The sequence below is a fragment of the Barbus barbus genome (genome assembly GCF_936440315.1).
Source record: "Barbus barbus genome assembly, chromosome: 6".
Taxonomy (NCBI): domain Eukaryota; kingdom Metazoa; phylum Chordata; class Actinopteri; order Cypriniformes; family Cyprinidae; genus Barbus; species Barbus barbus.
Window position 1 is genome coordinate 2810025 of NC_136734.1, and position 17952 is coordinate 2827976.

Consider the following 17952-nt stretch of genomic DNA (forward strand, 5'->3'; position numbering starts at 1 on the left):
AGCTATAAACTCGCAATTGTGAGAAAAAAGTCAAAATAGTGACAAAGTTTTTTTTCCATGACGGAAGCAGTAAAAAAAACAGAATTGCGAGATATAAACTGATATAAACTTTTTTGTTATTATTATTCAATGGCAGAAACAAGCTTCCATAGCAGAGCGATACATTCATACAGTTTATTATGATTACACAGAATGCCTTGATTAACCAATCAGAATCAAGAATTCCAGAGAGCTGTGTAATAATCTTTATTCTTTATGGAAAGTCCCTGTTGTTATCTATGTGTAATAGGAGTTTAACGCCACTTTGTGTATTCTCTTCTGTTTAGATCAGGAAGGTTTAGAGGAGGACATGGCTGCTCAAGAACCCTCTCCCCCGTCCTCCATGGAGAACAATAAGCCAGGGTTCCCAAAGAAGATTCTGGCCAACAAACTTGAAGACAAACATTTATGCAACTGCTGTCAGAACATTTTGAGAAGACCGTTCCAAGCGCAGTGCGGCCATCGCTTTTGCTTTTACTGCTTCAACCGGACTGTTGGGTAATTCAGTCTGCTGATCGAAAACAGATGCTGATAAAATTCATGTCTGATGCGTTGACTTTAAAACATTAAATCAAAGATCATAAGGGCCATTGACATGAAATTTCATAAACTTTTTGAGAACACTACTATTAAAAAGTTTGGGCCGGGGTTATAAGATTCTTTTCTTCTGCTCACCAAGGCAGCATTTGTTTGATTAAAATTACAGTAAAACAGTAAAAATGTGAAATATTATTACAATTTAAAATACCTATTTTCAATGTGAATATATTTTCAAGCATAATTTATTTCTGTGATCAAAGCTGAATTTCCAGCATCATTACTCCAGTCTTCAGTGTAACATGATCCTTCAGAAATAACTCTTAATATGCTGATTTGCTGCTCAAGAAACAATTCTGTCAATGTTGAAAACATTGTTTTGCTGCTTCACATTTTTGTGAAATCATGATTTTTTCAGGATACTTTGAAGGATAGAAAATAATAAAAATAGAAGTTCTTCAAAAGAACAGCATTTATTTGAAGTATCCAAATCTTTTGCACAATTATTAATGTCTTTGCTGTCACTTTTGCCAGTTTAATGCATTATGTGTTTAATATATGCATATATCAAAATAGTACACGTGTGTTGCATTGCCATTTTAGATCTGGACCGCAGAAATGTAATGCCTGTATCAAGGAGAACATCTTCGAAGAGCCCACGTCAATCCTCATACAAGGATGCGTAAGTGCAAATGCTTTGCTTCATGTGAAATATACAGACTTGTGAGCGTTTTTGAAATGATTTAAAGCCAAACCTTTATTGTAGAGCATGCACATTTCCCTGTGTTTTCTCGCAGGCGTTTCCCGACAATGCTGCCAGAAGAGAAGTTGAAAATCTTCCAGCTGTGTGCTTCAACGAAGGCTGCTCCTGGAAAGGCAGTATTAAAGATTATGAGGTAACAACTACATGCGCACAAATATCGAGTGGAAATGGACAGTTTCTCATTATTCAGTGGGTAACTTGTGTCATATCACTGTTTTGTTGTAGTTGAGCCATGAGGGGAAGTGTGAGTTCATGATTCTGCCGTGTCCCTTGTGCAAAGAGCTCATTAGACTGAACGAACAGGAGCGTCATAATGAACGCGAGTGTCCTGAGAGAACGCTCAACTGCAAGTACTGTAAAGAGCCGTTTCACTTCAAAAAGATCAAGGTAAGTGAGTGGTCTGAGAAAAGATTGGAAGAAAAAAGCTCTATGTCACAAAATATTGTGTTTTCACAGGCCCATGATGAGATCTGTCCCAAATATCCTATGATTTGTGAAGGATGTGCGAAGAAGAAAATCCCCAGGGAAAAGGTGTGCTAATCAAAAACATATGAAAATGATCCTTCAGGTTAAAAAACAGAACAAGCTATATGTATTGATTCTTTGCTCTCCTCTTTTTAGTATGTCGACCACATCAAGTTCTGCAGCAAATTCAGGACTCCGTGCAGATATCATGTGGTTGGCTGCGATATGTCAGTAAGTACAGTTTTTATAGCTAGTTTCCTGTTTTGAAAACAATTTTACAAATAATAAACACAATCAGTCCAAAAATGGTCACGAACTACACTTTTCCCAAAACTCAGTGTACAACATAATGTACATACAGCACAGGGTTATTATTGTTAAAACTAAATGCTAAATATTAGTTTAACTTCAAGTACTAAAATAAATAAAACTCACTGATAAAAACTAGACATTTAAAAAAAATCCCACTAATATTAAAATTACAAACGCACCAAAATTACTAAAGATTAACCAAAATTAAAGTGAAAGAAAATAATAAAGAATACAATGTAAAATGTTCAGAAAATAGCAATGGAATAGCAAATGAATAAATGTGGTATGGGAATAGACTGTTATTAAATAAAACTATTAAAATGTTTAACTGAAATAAAGTTTAAAAAATGTAGATGAAAAACAAACTTAAATTTTTTTTGAACAACAAATTGAAATAAAATAACTTTAAGTTGAAGCACTAAAATGACTAAAACTTAAATAAATTGAAATTAAAACTAAATAGAAATATTAAAAAATAAATAAATAAAAAATGACTAAACCACATACTAAAATGACTAAAAGAGTTAATGAAAAATATCCTGTGCAGAACTCAACTCACAATGCAGTTGCACGACGCAAACCACATGATTGGAGGAATCATTCACATCTGTAGCATGAATCAGATGAGACGAGTTAATCCAGTTGGTTTCTCTTTGAGGTGGAGAAGGAGAAGATCCACGATCACGAGCGTGCCTGTGCTCACGAACATCTCAACCTGCTGTTGCACTACATCATGGGCATGAAGGTCAGTCTGGAGGGCCTGCAGCCCCAAAGCCTGGAGCTGGCCGGTCACAAAGCACAGGAGCTTCATCAGGCGCTCCGAGACCTGGAGACCAGAGTCAGTCAGCTGAGCGTCATCCCCGGCCCGACCGGACCTCCCGTGCAGGGTGTCCCCTCCTCTTCATCCTCATCCTCCTCCGCGTCCGCCGCGCCTCCGCCTCCTCCTCCGCCTGCCGCCACGCTGCCCACCTCCTTCACTCCTCTGCCCAGCTCGGTGGGCGCAGCGCTGGAGCTCCAGCTCCACAGCGAGAAGACCAAGGTGGCGGATCTGGGCCGTCGCTGCCAGGAGCTGGAGGTGAAGGTGGGGACGTTTGAAGACGTGGTCTGCGTGCTAAACCGAGAAGTGGAGCGCTTCGCAACCACCATGGAGGCCAGCAACCGCCAACACAGACTCGATCAGGACAAAATCGAGGCTCTTAGTAACAAGGTAACCCTGTTAAGACAGATATAGAAAATAATAGTCAGAAAAAAAATCTAATTTTTTGAAATGGAACAGTTTATTGAAGATTTAGGTTGCTTATGTGTTTTTATTGAGTATCATATTTGATACATTAGGCTTTTATGGCTCATATATTACGATATAGTGAGAATATGGAAGAAAAACAGCTCAATTTTATTCAGAGGCCAAAACTGAGCAAAATATGCAATTTGATGTAGATGCTGATATTTATATGGCCAAAAATAAAAATTTAATTCTGATAGCTTGTAATGTAAATCAGTGAGATTTGTATAACACTATAGCAGATACTTATATAAAATGACTATAAATAATAATAATAACTTCCATAGCAAGATCATTTATGAATGCTGTGCTTTATGATAATTTCAAAACGTATAATGGAATGCAATACAATGATTGAGATAACAAATAAAAGTTCCTCAAAAGACTGATGGCCATATTTGATATTCACATTTTAACATGAAGTGATTATTTATTATTGTGAATAAATTTAGGACTAAATATATTAATATAACTTTTTTCTTGTATTTACTACTACTTCTAAAAAATTATAATAATAGGCCTACATAACTTTGAAGCCTTTTTTGATCATATATTAAAACAGAAATGTATTTTTGTGAATAAATTCAAATGTAAATATATGGTAATATAGCATTTTTTTATTTTCAATATATATAAAAATAAACTTATGTATGCAAATATATAAATGAAACTAATAGAATACATGATAATAATAATAATAAAATAGAAGCTTTTACAAATAAAAATAGGGGAATTTTAAGTGAATGTATTATTTTTTAGCGAATAAATAAATATCACTTGTCACAGTATAGTATATCTCCCATTGATATGACTTAAGATTATATTTATAAACTGCTTAGTTTTATGATCAAAGCTCTGTAGTTTCAAATTATATATTGCAACACAATACAATGATGAATCAAAAAAAAAAAAAAAGTTCCTCAAAAGCCAGATGATCATATTTGATACATTTGAACATGATTTAAAAAAAAAAAAAAATAGGTATAGATAATCAAGTAAACTTAAGTGTTCATCTTGAAATATTAGTAACAATATAAGAGCTATTCTTACGTTTACTCTATAAAAATCAGTATTTCACAGCAAAAAATATAAGTGAAGCACAAGCTGAAGGCGGACATTTGTACAATTACAACTAAAATGCCTTTTGCTTGCTAAAAAATATAAACTATCAGTCAGACGACAGAAAGCATGTCACAGATTGTGTACAACAGGTTTTTCAGAAAAGTTCAGATGTTGTAGATAATTTAGAGGCTTTAGAAATGTGCGTATTGAATATAATACAGTAGGCTTTAAAGGGTTAATATTGTCAGTATAAATCTTTAGCTCCGTGATTGCATCTTTCTTTGCCACGTGACAATCACTTATGCTCTAAATCTAATCAAACAGCCTCACGTCTGTATTTGTCCATCATGTCTGTCTTCCTCTCATGTAGGTTCGTCAGCTGGAGCGGCAGGTGGGCATTAAAGACCTGACTGTGGCAGAAATGGAGGGCAGATTGCGGGAGATGTCTGCTACCACGTTTGACGGTGTCTTCATTTGGAGGATATCAGATTTCACTAAAAAGAGACAAGATGCCATTGCTGGACGTGCGCCTGCCATGTTTTCACCTGGTAAAAACAATCACATTAGTCAGAACAGACACAGCAATTCTTTTTGATTTGTCAATGAAATATTTGGACCAACATGCTCTTTGGTTTTGTTCAGCATTTTATACAAGCAAGTACGGCTATAAGATGTGCCTGCGGATTTACCTGAATGGGGACGGGACGGGTCGTGGAACGCATCTCTCGCTGTTTTTTGTGGTGATGAGAGGAATGAGTGATGCGCTGCTCAAATGGCCCTTCAACCAGAAGGTACATCACCATTTTGTTCACTGCTTGTCTTCAGACTAATGTTAATTGTGACCCTGCACCACAAAACCAGTCAGACGTGTCATTTTCTTTAAATTGAGATACATCATCTGAAAGCTGAATTAATAAGCTTTCCATTGATGTTAGGATTTCCATTTGTTAGGATTGGACAATATTGGCCGAGATACAACTATTTGAAAATCTGGAATCTGAGGGTGCAAAAAAATCTAAATATTGATAAAATCGCCTTTAAAGTTGTCCAAATGAAGTTCTTGGCAATGCACATTACTAATCAAAAATTACATTTTGATATATTTACGGAAGGAACTTTACAAAATATCTTCATGGAACATGATCTTTACATAAGATTTTTAAGATTTTCAGTCAATTCTTAAGATTTTTGGCACAAAAGAAAAATCTATAATTTTGACCCATACAATGTATTTTTGGCTGTTGCTACAAATATACCTGTGCTACTTATGACTGCTTTTGTGTTAAAGCTGAAATGAGGAGTATTCATTTTTACAGTATTTTTAGCAAAACTCTTGATAAAAATAAACTATATTGTATATACAGTGCCCTCCAAAAGTATTGGAACAGTAAAAACAAAATTGCTCTGTTGGCTGTGGAGTCAAGACATTTACAAATATGATTAAAAGATGAATATGAGACAAAACTACAGAATGCCAAAGCAAGCAATTTGGATGCTAAAAGAAAAGAACAACTTCCAGAAAGCTGGGGTGATGCTCTGACAATCTACTGTCCTCAGGAGACTTTGACACAGAATTACAGATGCTACACAGCAAGATGCAAACCTCTGACCAGCACCAAAAATAGAAAGGCAAGATTAGAGTTTGCAAAAAAGCACAAAGGTGAGCCAGAAGAGTTTTGGAACTGTGTTTATGGACCGATGAGACAAAGATGAACCTTTATCTAAGTGATGGGAAAGCAAAAATGTGGAGAAAAAAAGGGAACTGCAAATGATCCCAAGCATACAGCCTCATCTGTAAAGCATGGTGGAGGTGGTGTCATGGCATGGGCATGCATGGCTGCCTCTGGAACAGGCCCTCTCAACTTTACTGATGACTTAATGTATGATGACAGTAGCAGAATGGATTTGGAAGGGTACAAAACCATCTTGCCTACCAGTATTCAAGAAAATGCCACCAGATTCATTGCGAAGTGCTTCATAATGCTTATTTTGCATATTGCATATTTGCTTTAATAAAGCAAAGCTCTCCCGTGAACTGCCAAAATACAGACAGCACATCACATGTCCCACCAGAGACAGTAATATATTGGATCACTGTTACACAACAATAAAGGATGCATATCACTCTGTTCCACGTGCAGCTTTAGGACTCTCTGATCACTGTTTGGTTCATCTTATTCCGACCTACAGGCAGAAACTTAAATCTGCAAAACCTGTATTAAGAACTGTTAAAAGATGGACTAATGAAACAGAGCGGGATTTACAGGCCTGTTTCTCTCTCACTGATTGGTCTGTTTTTGAAGCTGCTTCCAGCGATCTGGACAAGCTCACAGAGACTGCAACATCTTATATCAGTTTCTGTGAGGATATGTGCATTCCTACCAGGACTCATTTAACCTACAACAATGACAAACCATGGTTCACTGCAAAACTCAGACAGCTCCATCAGGCCAAATAAGATGCTTACAGAAAGGGGGATAAAGTCTTGTATAAACAGGCCAAATACACACTGGAAAAGGAGATCAGAGTGGCAAAGAGGAATTACTCTGACAAGGGACAATTCCTTAAGACAACAAAACAAGATGATGCCAACCCCTCGGAGGACCTCAGAGGATGCCAAAGCTCAGACAACATACAGAATTACCAAATTTTGCAATAAGTTAAATATATTAAGGTTCTGCAATATATAAATATATTGTGGAAACTTAATTTCCTGTAGAGCTGCTTTGCAACGATTTGTATCGTAAAAAGCGCTATACAAATAAACTTGAACTTGAACTTGAACAAATTCTCTTCCAGTTATTCTGCTTCAGTGTGGAAAGGTATGAAAGATATCACCAGTTACAAGACACCATCCCCCAGCACTTTGGAGAATCAACAACTAGCAGACGACCTGAACAAATTTTATTGTAGGTTTGAAAAATCACGCCACTGAAGCTCTTCCATCATAAAACAATGAACAGTAGTATATATAAACAAACTAGGTGAATACATAAAATAATAATAAAAAATATAAAAATTTTCAAATTATGTATAAGGGAATTTTAAGTGAACAGACATTTATTTTTTGTGAATAAATAATAGATATTCATAGTATATTCATAGTATACAAATAGTATATTCATAGTATACAAATTAATAATAGAATTCATTTGTATATTAATATTGCATATTTTATTTGCAATAACAACAAATAATAAAACTGTATTATATTAACAGTATGATTAAAACATGATTAAAATTAAATATTTAAACTGTAGTATATTTTATGTTATTAAATTATATATTTGAAAATCTATTTTAATATTAAGAATAGTATTAACATTCTGTGGTGTAACCAAGGCCATGCAGGTGGGGAAAATGAAATGAACCGATTATCCCAGCCTAACCTAGCCTAGTTCAAAATGCAGGCATTGTTATGAGTTTGTGAGCTGAAGTTAGTTACTTTCTTCCAGGTGACGCTGATGCTGCTGGACCAGAGTAACAGAGAGCACATCATCGACGCTTTCCGTCCTGACATTACTTCCTCCTCATTCCAGAGACCTGTAAGCGAGATGAACATCGCCAGCGGCTGCCCGCTCTTCTGTCCGCTGTCCAAGCTGGAGGGCAAGAACTCATACATACGTGACGACACCATCTTCATCAAAGCCATCGTGGACCTCACTGGCCTTTAGGTTTTCTACTTTCGTACGACCTGGTGAGACACTGCCTCTGACGCGGGATCTGCTTCACCACAGCAGGAGATTTGTTCCATGATGTCTGTTTTGACACGTTTCCCTGCATGTGCTAAGCTGTCACAAATGTTGCACTGATGCATAGTTCCAGAAAGGGTTGGTAGAACTCTATAATAGGAAAAAAGGGTCGTGAAACACTGGAATTGAACGTGAAGTCCGGTCCAGTTACATAGTGTAGGTTATAATGCAAAATTTAAATGAATAGTTCAGCCAAAAATGATTATGTTCTGAAAACTGGACTCACCCTCAGGCCATCCAAGATGTAGATGAGTTTGTTTCTTCAGTAGAACAGATTTGTAGTGAATCCTCTGTGATCCTCTGTAGTGAATGGGTGCCGTCAGAATGAGAGCCCAAACAGCTGATTACACAAGTAATCCACACCACTCCAGTCCAGCAGTTGACTTGTGAAGAAAAAAACTGCATATCTGAAAGAAACAAATCCATCATGAAGGCATTTTTAACTGCACACAAGGCCTCTAGCCATAATATTGCTTTTAAAAGTCTTCTTGACTGAATCAGGAGAGAAATATGCACAGATCAAACACTGTTAACAAACTAAAACAGTTCTAAACAAATATATGGGTGGATTTTGAGGTGAAAGGACACCAGGGATGGACTTCTTCACTGGAGGAAGCATTATTATGAATTATGGGCTCGTATTTTGGCCAAAAACAACTGCGGTTTGTAGTTAATATGTCTTGATTGATTTGTTTCTTACAAACACGCAGCTTTTGGCTTCACAAGATGTTAACTGATGGACTGGACTGCTGTGGATTATTGTGATGTTTTTATCAGCTGTTTGGACTCTCATTCTGACGGCATCCTGAGGATGCATTGGTGAAAAACTGCTATAATGCTAAACTTCTCAAAATCTGTTGCCATGAAGAAATCTACATCTTGGTTGGCTTGAGGGGGAGTACATTTTAGGCAAATGATTATTTTAGTTTGAACCATTCCTTTAAGCTCTTCAGCACAACATAAGACTTTTTTTGCATTTACTGTACTAATTACTGTAGGTGGAAAATGGATTTAATCACGGTAAAATGTGTTAATATTATCAGTAGCTGAATGCATCCTCTAATCAGACAAACACACCGCTTAACATTCTTAAAAATTGCAATTTGCATGTCGGAGACCACGAAATGTAGTCAGCACACATCATTGCTAAGTGGATAAATCGTGCTCCTGTAGTGCTAAACTGTTCTTTTTTTGAGGGTCATGGGGGGTTTTAATTGTCACACAGTAAGTATAATGAGGGTCATGATGGTGGATTTCCTTTAATCGGTGTTTGGATACATCTGTGGAAGATAGTTTGAAGTTTAAAGGTAAAAATGGTATAAATCTTACCGTAGGTGTCTGTGAAATATAAACGGTACTGGGCAGGAGTCCTGTGCACATGAATATTCAAGTTATTACGTTGCATTTTGTATATTTCTAAGAAACAATGACAATTCTTGTTATTACTTTTGTAAATAGGAATATTTCTACAGTTTACATGCTACATCGGAGCTTGAGTTTGTAGTGCTTGCCGGCTTCATGGAGTGCGAGTTTGTATTTGATTCCTTTTCGATTCTTCTCTGCCAAACGCCGTACGAGGCAGTTTGTGTATTTTCTAGGCCAAATTGAGATGTTTACACAGCACCAAGCATTTGAAAACTTTTGCTATACAATTGTCTTTTATATTTGGCATTGGGGGTGTAACTAGTTAACCAGAATCCACTGATTTTAAACCAGTTATGACAACTATTGAAACTTCTCTGTGCATGGGAGGCCTCAATCTGCAAATGCACATGATATTTATCACACAGTTTACTCATCCAGTGAGTGACGACACCACTGCTGACATACTTTAGAGATGGATAAAATAAATATTAAACATAATGATTATTATTTGATGATACACTGCTTCTATTCTTAAAAGATAAAAGCAGATATATTCATACTATATAAGCGATCGATATGTATCTTTATATATAACCATAAACTCTCAAAGTGAGGGATCTTTATACAGTAAATGTATATAGTTTACATCTATTTTATTATATTTAATGCATATTATTTATATAGCTGTACATGTGCAGTCATGGTGGTTTAAAACTAATTTTAACTTCTTAGTAAATTGTCAGAAATACAGATTCATTTGTTCATGCGATGCCTAAATCCGATCACTTGATAGGAGAAATAGTTCATCTCAAAACTGCAATACTGATGAAGCTCAACTTTAGGGCATTTATTAAAAGGGACGAAATAATACCAGACATTTAAAAAAAGATATGTTATACTGTGTTTCTGTGACATTATTTGTGCCAAATATGCATAGTGAAGTGCTGTTAGAGTTATTAGATAATGAGCTGTCCTTTAATGAAAACGGATTGAATGTATGTCAAACTCAACATGTGCAATTTTATAAAAACAAAAACTTAATTTCAGTTTAATTTTTGTTTTCTCTTTAAATTGAGATTTGTGCCAACTGCTAATTCAAAACATTTTATCACTTTTAATGAACAATTTAATTTATTGAATAATTATTTTGGCTGACAAAAGTTACTAAATGTTGTATGTACCAAAACGTTATAGCTACAATAATTAATGCCAAACTTTCATTTCGAGTTGATTGACTGCTCACTTTTTTCCAACTATTTAGAAAAAAATGTTTTTCCTGTACCTTTATCTTTTTATTTTTTTATTTTATCCAAGTATGTTTCTATGTAAGATGCAAAAATGGTCATAAAACATAAAAAAAAAAAACATTTCACAAACCTTTATCTTGTCTACTGTTGATATTTTACAACCTCATTGGTCATGGTCTGCTCAGTCGCTTGCTTTTACGCTAGGTTCAAGAAGACTACAATTAAGTCACAAACAAATAAATATTGTTATTATGTCTAATTAACATTGCTGGTTGTTTTAGAAATACATTTCAGAATGATAATACAAAATTGATTATTTTAATATATATATATATATTCTCAATGAGAATTTAATTTTTTTAACAACTAATAATTAAATATTTGTATGATCTATTATATAATATATAAGTCTTAGTGTGTGTATTAATAATATTAATTGTATGCATATGCTTTTTAACAATGAATATAATTATACTATTATTATTTAATAATATTATTATTCATAATTTAATAAAAAAAAAATTATATTAATTGTTAAAAAACACATTTCTCTGTGAGAATTACTATTTATTTATCTGGACAGGTAAAGAGAAATTGACAACACATAAAAATCTCAACATTAAAAATTACATTTTTATTTCCTATTTTGTTGAAGATCAATTTTAGACACATTCCAGGAGAAGAGATAAAGTTTAATCAACACTTTTTTAGGGATTATAGATACTGAGGACTCTATGGGGGAAAAGAAAACATTATAAAAATAAATTTCAAAACAGATTATCATACATCAGTAAGCAAACTGGCTTGTCATACAATCCTTTCAGAAAACAATCACATTGAAATTTGCTTCTTTAATTTTGAAAACGGACAAAATGAACACTTATTTGCACCATCCTGGCTACTGTATATCAGGCCTGAGCGTGGTAATGATTCAGTTGAGGAAATGATCAAAAACTATATAAGGTCACTGAATATTTCCTTTGATCATTCTGAAAATGGATGTTGTTTGTTAAAAAGATCTTGTACCATGATTCAAATATCACATTTCACGTGCCTGTTTTTACCAAGTTTATGTAAAACCCTCCACCAATCACGGCCGTTTATAACATATCAAAGGTCTAATGAAACAGTATTCGGTGGCGTTCGCTGGTCCAGTAATGTTGACATGGAAGGCAGAGTTCAAATGGCTAGAAACGTTTCCCTCAGGAGATCTAATCGTATCTGTCTGACAAGAGACGAGCTGTTGATGAGAGATGTGTGGGATTTGGGAGAAAAGAGAAAGAGGGACATTTAAAGTCTATGATCTTTTCCGTCTGCCTTCCAAGTTTCTGAAATTAACTGGCCGGATCTTCATCTCCGCGAATGGAATCGAATGCTCGTGGCCTTTCCATTGGAACCAATTGATGCCCTGTGAATTAAAATAGTTTCATTTAATTTAAATATGTTACAAAGCATTTCACTGTTGTATATGAAGGGGTGTAAAGTACTTAGTTGTATATCGTTATTGCACTCAAATATTATTGGGAGCAATCTGTAGCATTACTGAACGTAAAGACGTAAAGATTATATTTCCAAGAGAAAAATACTATGATTCTACCATGTTTATTAGTCCTGTTTAATGTTCATTTCAAAATTTACTAGTACATTATTAAAAATCAATAGAAATATATTTTTAATTTTCATTTGTTATATTTTTAGTAATTTTGTCATTTTTATTTTATTTTAAATATTACTATTATTTCAGTTTTAGTTTTTTATTCTCCTTCCATTTTTTTGTTCCGTAATTTTACAGTTTAAAAAAACTTAAGCTAAATGAAAATTAGAAACTGAAATTAGTAATTACTTACATAACTTATTTCAGCTTTATTTCAATTAACAAAATAGTCAATATTTATTGAAAATTTTCTAATACATTATTAAAATCCTATCTGTTCATATCATTTAATGGAGCTGAACTAACAATGAACAGTTGTATGTTTATTAACAAAATAAATAAATACTGTTAATTAATAGATACCAGGACAAATGTGCTGCTGATTGTTAGTCAATGCATTAACTGATATGAACTAATGGGTCCTTATTGTAAAGTATGTATATTTTTGTCTATATTTTACAGAGGGAAGTCAGATCATGTTTCCATTGTTTAACTTTCATTTAAAACAACCAGTAAAATTAATTCTGATATAAAATGTAACGGGCCAAAACAGCTCTTTACTTTGATCTGTGAGTGGAGAATACGACTTACTTTGCTGTGACTGCTGTCTCCATATTTCCCCATCAGGTTCACTCGATGGCAGTTTTTATACCAGAACGCTCCCTTGTAGGACAGGGCGCAGTTGGTGACGGCAATGTCATTGTCATTGTCATAGGTGGAGAAGGGCCTGTTCTGGTGATACGACAAGGAATCACCTAAAAAGAGACAAAAAGACACAATATTACAAAACCTTTGCCATCATCATGCATGAAATATTAGAAATCATTTAAGAATGATGCATCATGAAGTATGCATGTATTCTAGAGTCAAATGATCTTATGGTCTTCATATTTGCATGATATACTTAAAAAAAAAAATATATTTTTTTTAAATTGGCATTGATGGTTCTATGAAGAACCTTTAACATCCACTGCATTTTTTCATTGACTCTTTATAGTGGAAAAATGTTCTTTAGATTGTTAAAATGTTCATGACACTTAGAAAACAATGGTTCCCCTTCAGGAACTCGAGCTGCGTCCAAGCACTATGGGAACGCCCCCAGCGTGACGGCGTTCTGAATCACGTGTGTAATCTGTCCAATGGAAGGGCGAGACGTCACAGACGGGTGACGTAATCGACCAGGAAGCATAAAAGCACGTGCGGTGGAACCGGCGTCAGCTTTTGTCATTCAGCAACCGCTACTCTGTGTGTGTCTGTCGATCTGTTGTGAGTATTATTTAGTGTTGTTTGTCACTTGAAATAAGCTCCATTATGTCTAAAGTGCAGAGAAAATAGCACTTGAAGGGCGAGAGCAGATCGCATTACAGACTATGTATGCTTGCTCTCAGAGGGCTCTCTTTGAGGAGGGAGCTTTCACCTGCATTCCTTGCGGTGCCAGTCGCTGAGGCTGCGCTTGTGGGAATCGCAGATGGGTCAGGTGGAGGGAATGAAGACGGTGCCCGTCTCTCCTCAGTGCCCTCAGGAGATCGGTCTGCCAACCCTGCCACGTATGGTGTTCCAGGGCGCAGCGATCTCCAGCGAGTACACATCTCAGTTTCTTTCACCCGGAAACATAGCGGAGCTGGGGGCGTTCCCATAGCGCTTCGACGCAGCGTCTCGTTCCCTTCAGGGAACTATGGTTACATACGTAACCTGAGACGTTCTTTTAAGAACTGATCACTGAAAAGGTCTTTTTGGATCCAAAAATGTTTCTTCTATGACATCACTGCGAAAACCTCTTTTTATTTTTAAGAGTGTAATATGTAAGACAATGGATAATGTACTGTATATGTAATTCACCTGCGGTACCACTGTATGCACCAATCTGGATCTTGTAGCGGGAACGAGGATCTGTGATGTAAAATTTATCGTAGACAGCAAACACACTCTCCTGTCCGTCACGCAGGTCCACGCGCAACTCGTATTGGCCTGCTGAGGTGATTTTGTGAAGATTTGAAAGTCCTGAAAGACAAAGACGTTACATCTCTGTCAGTAAACCCAGATTTAGAAATGGATCCAGTAGATTTTAGTGTTATAATGACTTTGGTCTGTTAAAATGAAGTCGCACCGAGCCAGAACTCATCGTTCATGTCACCGAATCCTGCAGAGTAGTTCCTCCAGTTCCTGTTGAAATCCACCTTGCCGCTCTGACGCCGTAGGAACACCTGTGGAGACAAACACAATCGTTTACAGGTGAAGTATGTCAGTTTTGCATTTCATTAGTTCATGCATTCCCCGGAAACCGAACCCATGATTTACTATTTGACCTTCAGTAAGGTGTACAGCGTAAATGTAACTTTCAGTCTGTTTAGAACTTTGTTTTCTGCGTCTCCAGATCTTGATTGAGCTATTTTAAGGACCAAGCTAGGCTTGCACCAGCAGTTTGTAAGTTCTTAGTTAAACTGCATGCTCTCAAAGTAGAACATAGCTAGTAGGTTGCAAGCTATCCATGAAGTAATGCATAGTCACATAATGACATTTACCCTCAATGATCCAATAGCAAGTAGCCTTCAAATAGCAGAAGTTGTGTTAAAATGCTGTGAATTTCAGTTTACCCTTGATTCTATGTTCTTTTGCCTTTGGAAGCATGTTTCCACAACGGAAAAATTGTGAGAAAAAAAGTCAGAATTGTTAGATAAAAAGTCTAATTTACCTTTTTATTTTATTTATAAAATTTTGGGCAGAAACAAGCTTCCATACTTGCTTCCTGGTAAAAATATTCATGGTGACAATTCAGTTTCCAATGAAATACAACTTAATCGTGAATAATACAGTATAACCGGTATGTATGTAAATATATGAATATGTAAGTATTGTAATATGTAAGTATACATATTGTAAATATGTAAATAATATTCAGAAACAAATGTGCAATTCTTGTTTTTCTTGTCTACCAAGTATATTACTATTGCTCAAACTTTGGGTATGGGTTTGTACAAATCACCCATAAAGTCATCATGCAATCAAAATGGTAATTTATTTACATTTTACATTACATATTGCAATTTTTTTTATTTAATTTATTAATTCATGACAGGGTTATTATCAATAGATAAAACTGAAACCATAAAAAATTAATTACTTAAAATAAAATTAATATGAACTGAAATAAGTTAAAAATATAAAAAAACTTAAACTAATATTATATCAGCTAGTTGCCAAGGCAATGTGAAATACTAATATAACTCAAACTATTATATATATATATATATATATATATATATACACACACACACACAGTATATATAAGTTGGAACTGAGTGTGTCTTTATGTCAGAACTAGCCAGTGTAAATAAACAGCTCTTCTGGACTCACCATCCAGCCACCGCCGTCAGTGCTCATGTCACAGTAAACCTGGACCGGCTGCTTCTCGTCTCCGCTGATGTAAATGGTGTACGACCCAGAGGACGTCTCTCCGTTCATCAGAGCTTCTGAGCAGTCCTTGGCGTTCTTGTAGCGCATGCCAACTGCACACAATATGAGGAAGAAAACAATCAGACACAGATACCAAACATAGATCACTACAACAGTGAGTGCATTTTCTCACAGTCAAAAAGTGGATGTATTTTTAAAGAACTTGCATAAAAATGACATCTGACTGAACAATAAAACTGTAAAATGACATCTGACTGAACAATAAAACTGTAATAATGAATTATTACAGGGTTATTATTGTTAACTAAAACCATATTTTTTCCTCTATTTGAAATAAAATAAAGAATAACTGAAATATATATATATATAAACTTATTTTATTACAGCTAATTGTCAAGCTAACTTTTCTTGGTTTTATTATATACATATATATATATATATATATATATATAAGAATAATTAATATGCTTATAGTACTTATAGTATATACTTAGTTTTTGCTACTGTTTTGATTTACATTTTATTATATTTTTTGTTTTCATTTCAATTTTAATGTTTTTACAATTTTCTTAAGAGTTTCTGTAATTTTTATCAGTTTTTTTTTAAATGTCTAAATAATTTTATTAACCTCTAGTTTTCATTTTTTAGTTTTAGTTACTTTAATACTTCAACTTAAACTGAGCAAAAATTAGAAAATGCGAATTGGAAACTATTATTATTATTTTGTAAAGGAATATAGCAGTAAGAATTGTCAATTTTGATTTCATGGTGACTTAAAGGGTGATTCGAACAAATCCATAAGTCCAGAGTTTTGAGTAGAAGTTGAGCTGCAAGTAAAGCAGCAGTGTGTGACCTGTGGTGAAGACGGTGCTGATCTGAGTGCTCCTCTTGTCCTCAGCGACGGCCTGCAGACGGACTGTGTATTCAGTGCTGCTGCTCAGATCAGACAGACTGTGTGAGGTTGCAGATGGCTCCAGATTCAGCTCCTGTGTGAACATACAGCAGCTATGATCTGAATATCAGTCAAAAACTCATCTTTTTAATAAATGTTTATAATTAAAGATGTGCATCATATATTATGTATTATTTTGATCACTTATAAGCTATAAGCTGCATTACAAATAAAACATATTATTATTATAATTTTTATGATGATGATGATGATGATGATGATGATTATTGTTGTTGTATAATTATATCCAAAAATATAATTCTAGAATTTGCAAAATGAACAAAACTCTCCAGATGTTCAAATTGTGCCTTGAGCCATATAAAGTACTAATGTACAGTATATCGGTTATATTAGTTCTGTATGATGACTAACACAATTTAAATCTGCATGAATTGTTTACAGAGTTGATTTTTGGGTTAGGGTTAGGGTTAGGGTTAGGGTTAGGGTTAAAACAATCCTTTTATATGGCCTATATTCTAGAAACATCTGAAGGTCAGTAGTATGTGAGAAATGTCTGACCCTGACATCGCCGTCAGACGCTTGAAAGGTCAGGATATATCCAGTGATGGCGGCCCGCGGCGGTGTCCAGGTGAGAACCGCGCTGTCTGTCTGAATATTACTGGCAACCAGATCAAGCGGAGCGTCCACATCTACATAACAGCAGAGAAAGCAGATCACAGCCACAGTTATTCAGACAGTAAGATGGAAATAAATGAAAAACACATGTACTCTTCAGAATCGATCATAGAATGAGAGTACATTATTTTGAGAATCAGGTGAATGACAGCATTTGTAGTGAAGAAAAATTAGAGTAAAATGTTTTTTTTTTTAAGTATAAAAAAGTATCTCTCACCGATGCATTATGAGAGAAAATATATATTTTTGTTATTTATTTACAAAATTGCTGACAAAACAAAGTGCTGAAATGCATTGGTCTGATAATATCATTGGATTTTTTGGATCTATCTATCTATCATATGTTAATAGTATTATTAGTATTACCATTATTAATAATAATAATTATAATAATTTATGATGCACTAAATGATTTTCATCTTCAATCAGGACACATGAAAATCTAATAGTGCATTTCTTAAAAAACAAAACA

The 17952-nt window shown here is 34.8% G+C and overlaps 2 protein-coding genes across 2 annotated transcripts in view; one reads left to right on the top strand and one right to left on the bottom strand.

Moving 5' to 3' along the window:
- Window positions 1-349: 349 nt before the first annotated feature.
- LOC306871641 (TNF receptor-associated factor 2-like) lies at window positions 350-10957 on the top strand (the record flags this gene model as incomplete). Its single annotated transcript, XM_079419708.1, has 10 exons — window positions 350-537; window positions 1180-1258; window positions 1374-1472; window positions 1565-1726; window positions 1796-1870; window positions 1961-2035; window positions 2775-3323; window positions 4831-5008; window positions 5103-5251; window positions 7916-10957. 10 exons carry the CDS (start codon window positions 350-352, stop codon window positions 8132-8134), a joined length of 1773 nt encoding a protein of 590 aa, XP_079275834.1. The 3' UTR covers window positions 8135-10957.
- A 418-nt stretch (window positions 10958-11375) lies between these two features.
- Window positions 11376-17952, bottom strand: part of LOC306871633 (tenascin-like) — a 52058-nt gene continuing 45481 nt past the window's right edge. The window contains exons 23-29 of the mRNA XM_079419694.1: window positions 17364-17494; window positions 16746-16878; window positions 15833-15984; window positions 14586-14682; window positions 14318-14479; window positions 13070-13233; window positions 11376-12232 (exon numbers count right to left, since the gene is read on the bottom strand). Coding sequence (XP_079275820.1) covers window positions 12122-12232; window positions 13070-13233; window positions 14318-14479; window positions 14586-14682; window positions 15833-15984; window positions 16746-16878; window positions 17364-17494 — 950 coding nt within the window. The 3' untranslated portion in view covers window positions 11376-12121. The remainder of the gene's footprint in view (window positions 12233-13069; window positions 13234-14317; window positions 14480-14585; window positions 14683-15832; window positions 15985-16745; window positions 16879-17363; window positions 17495-17952) is intronic.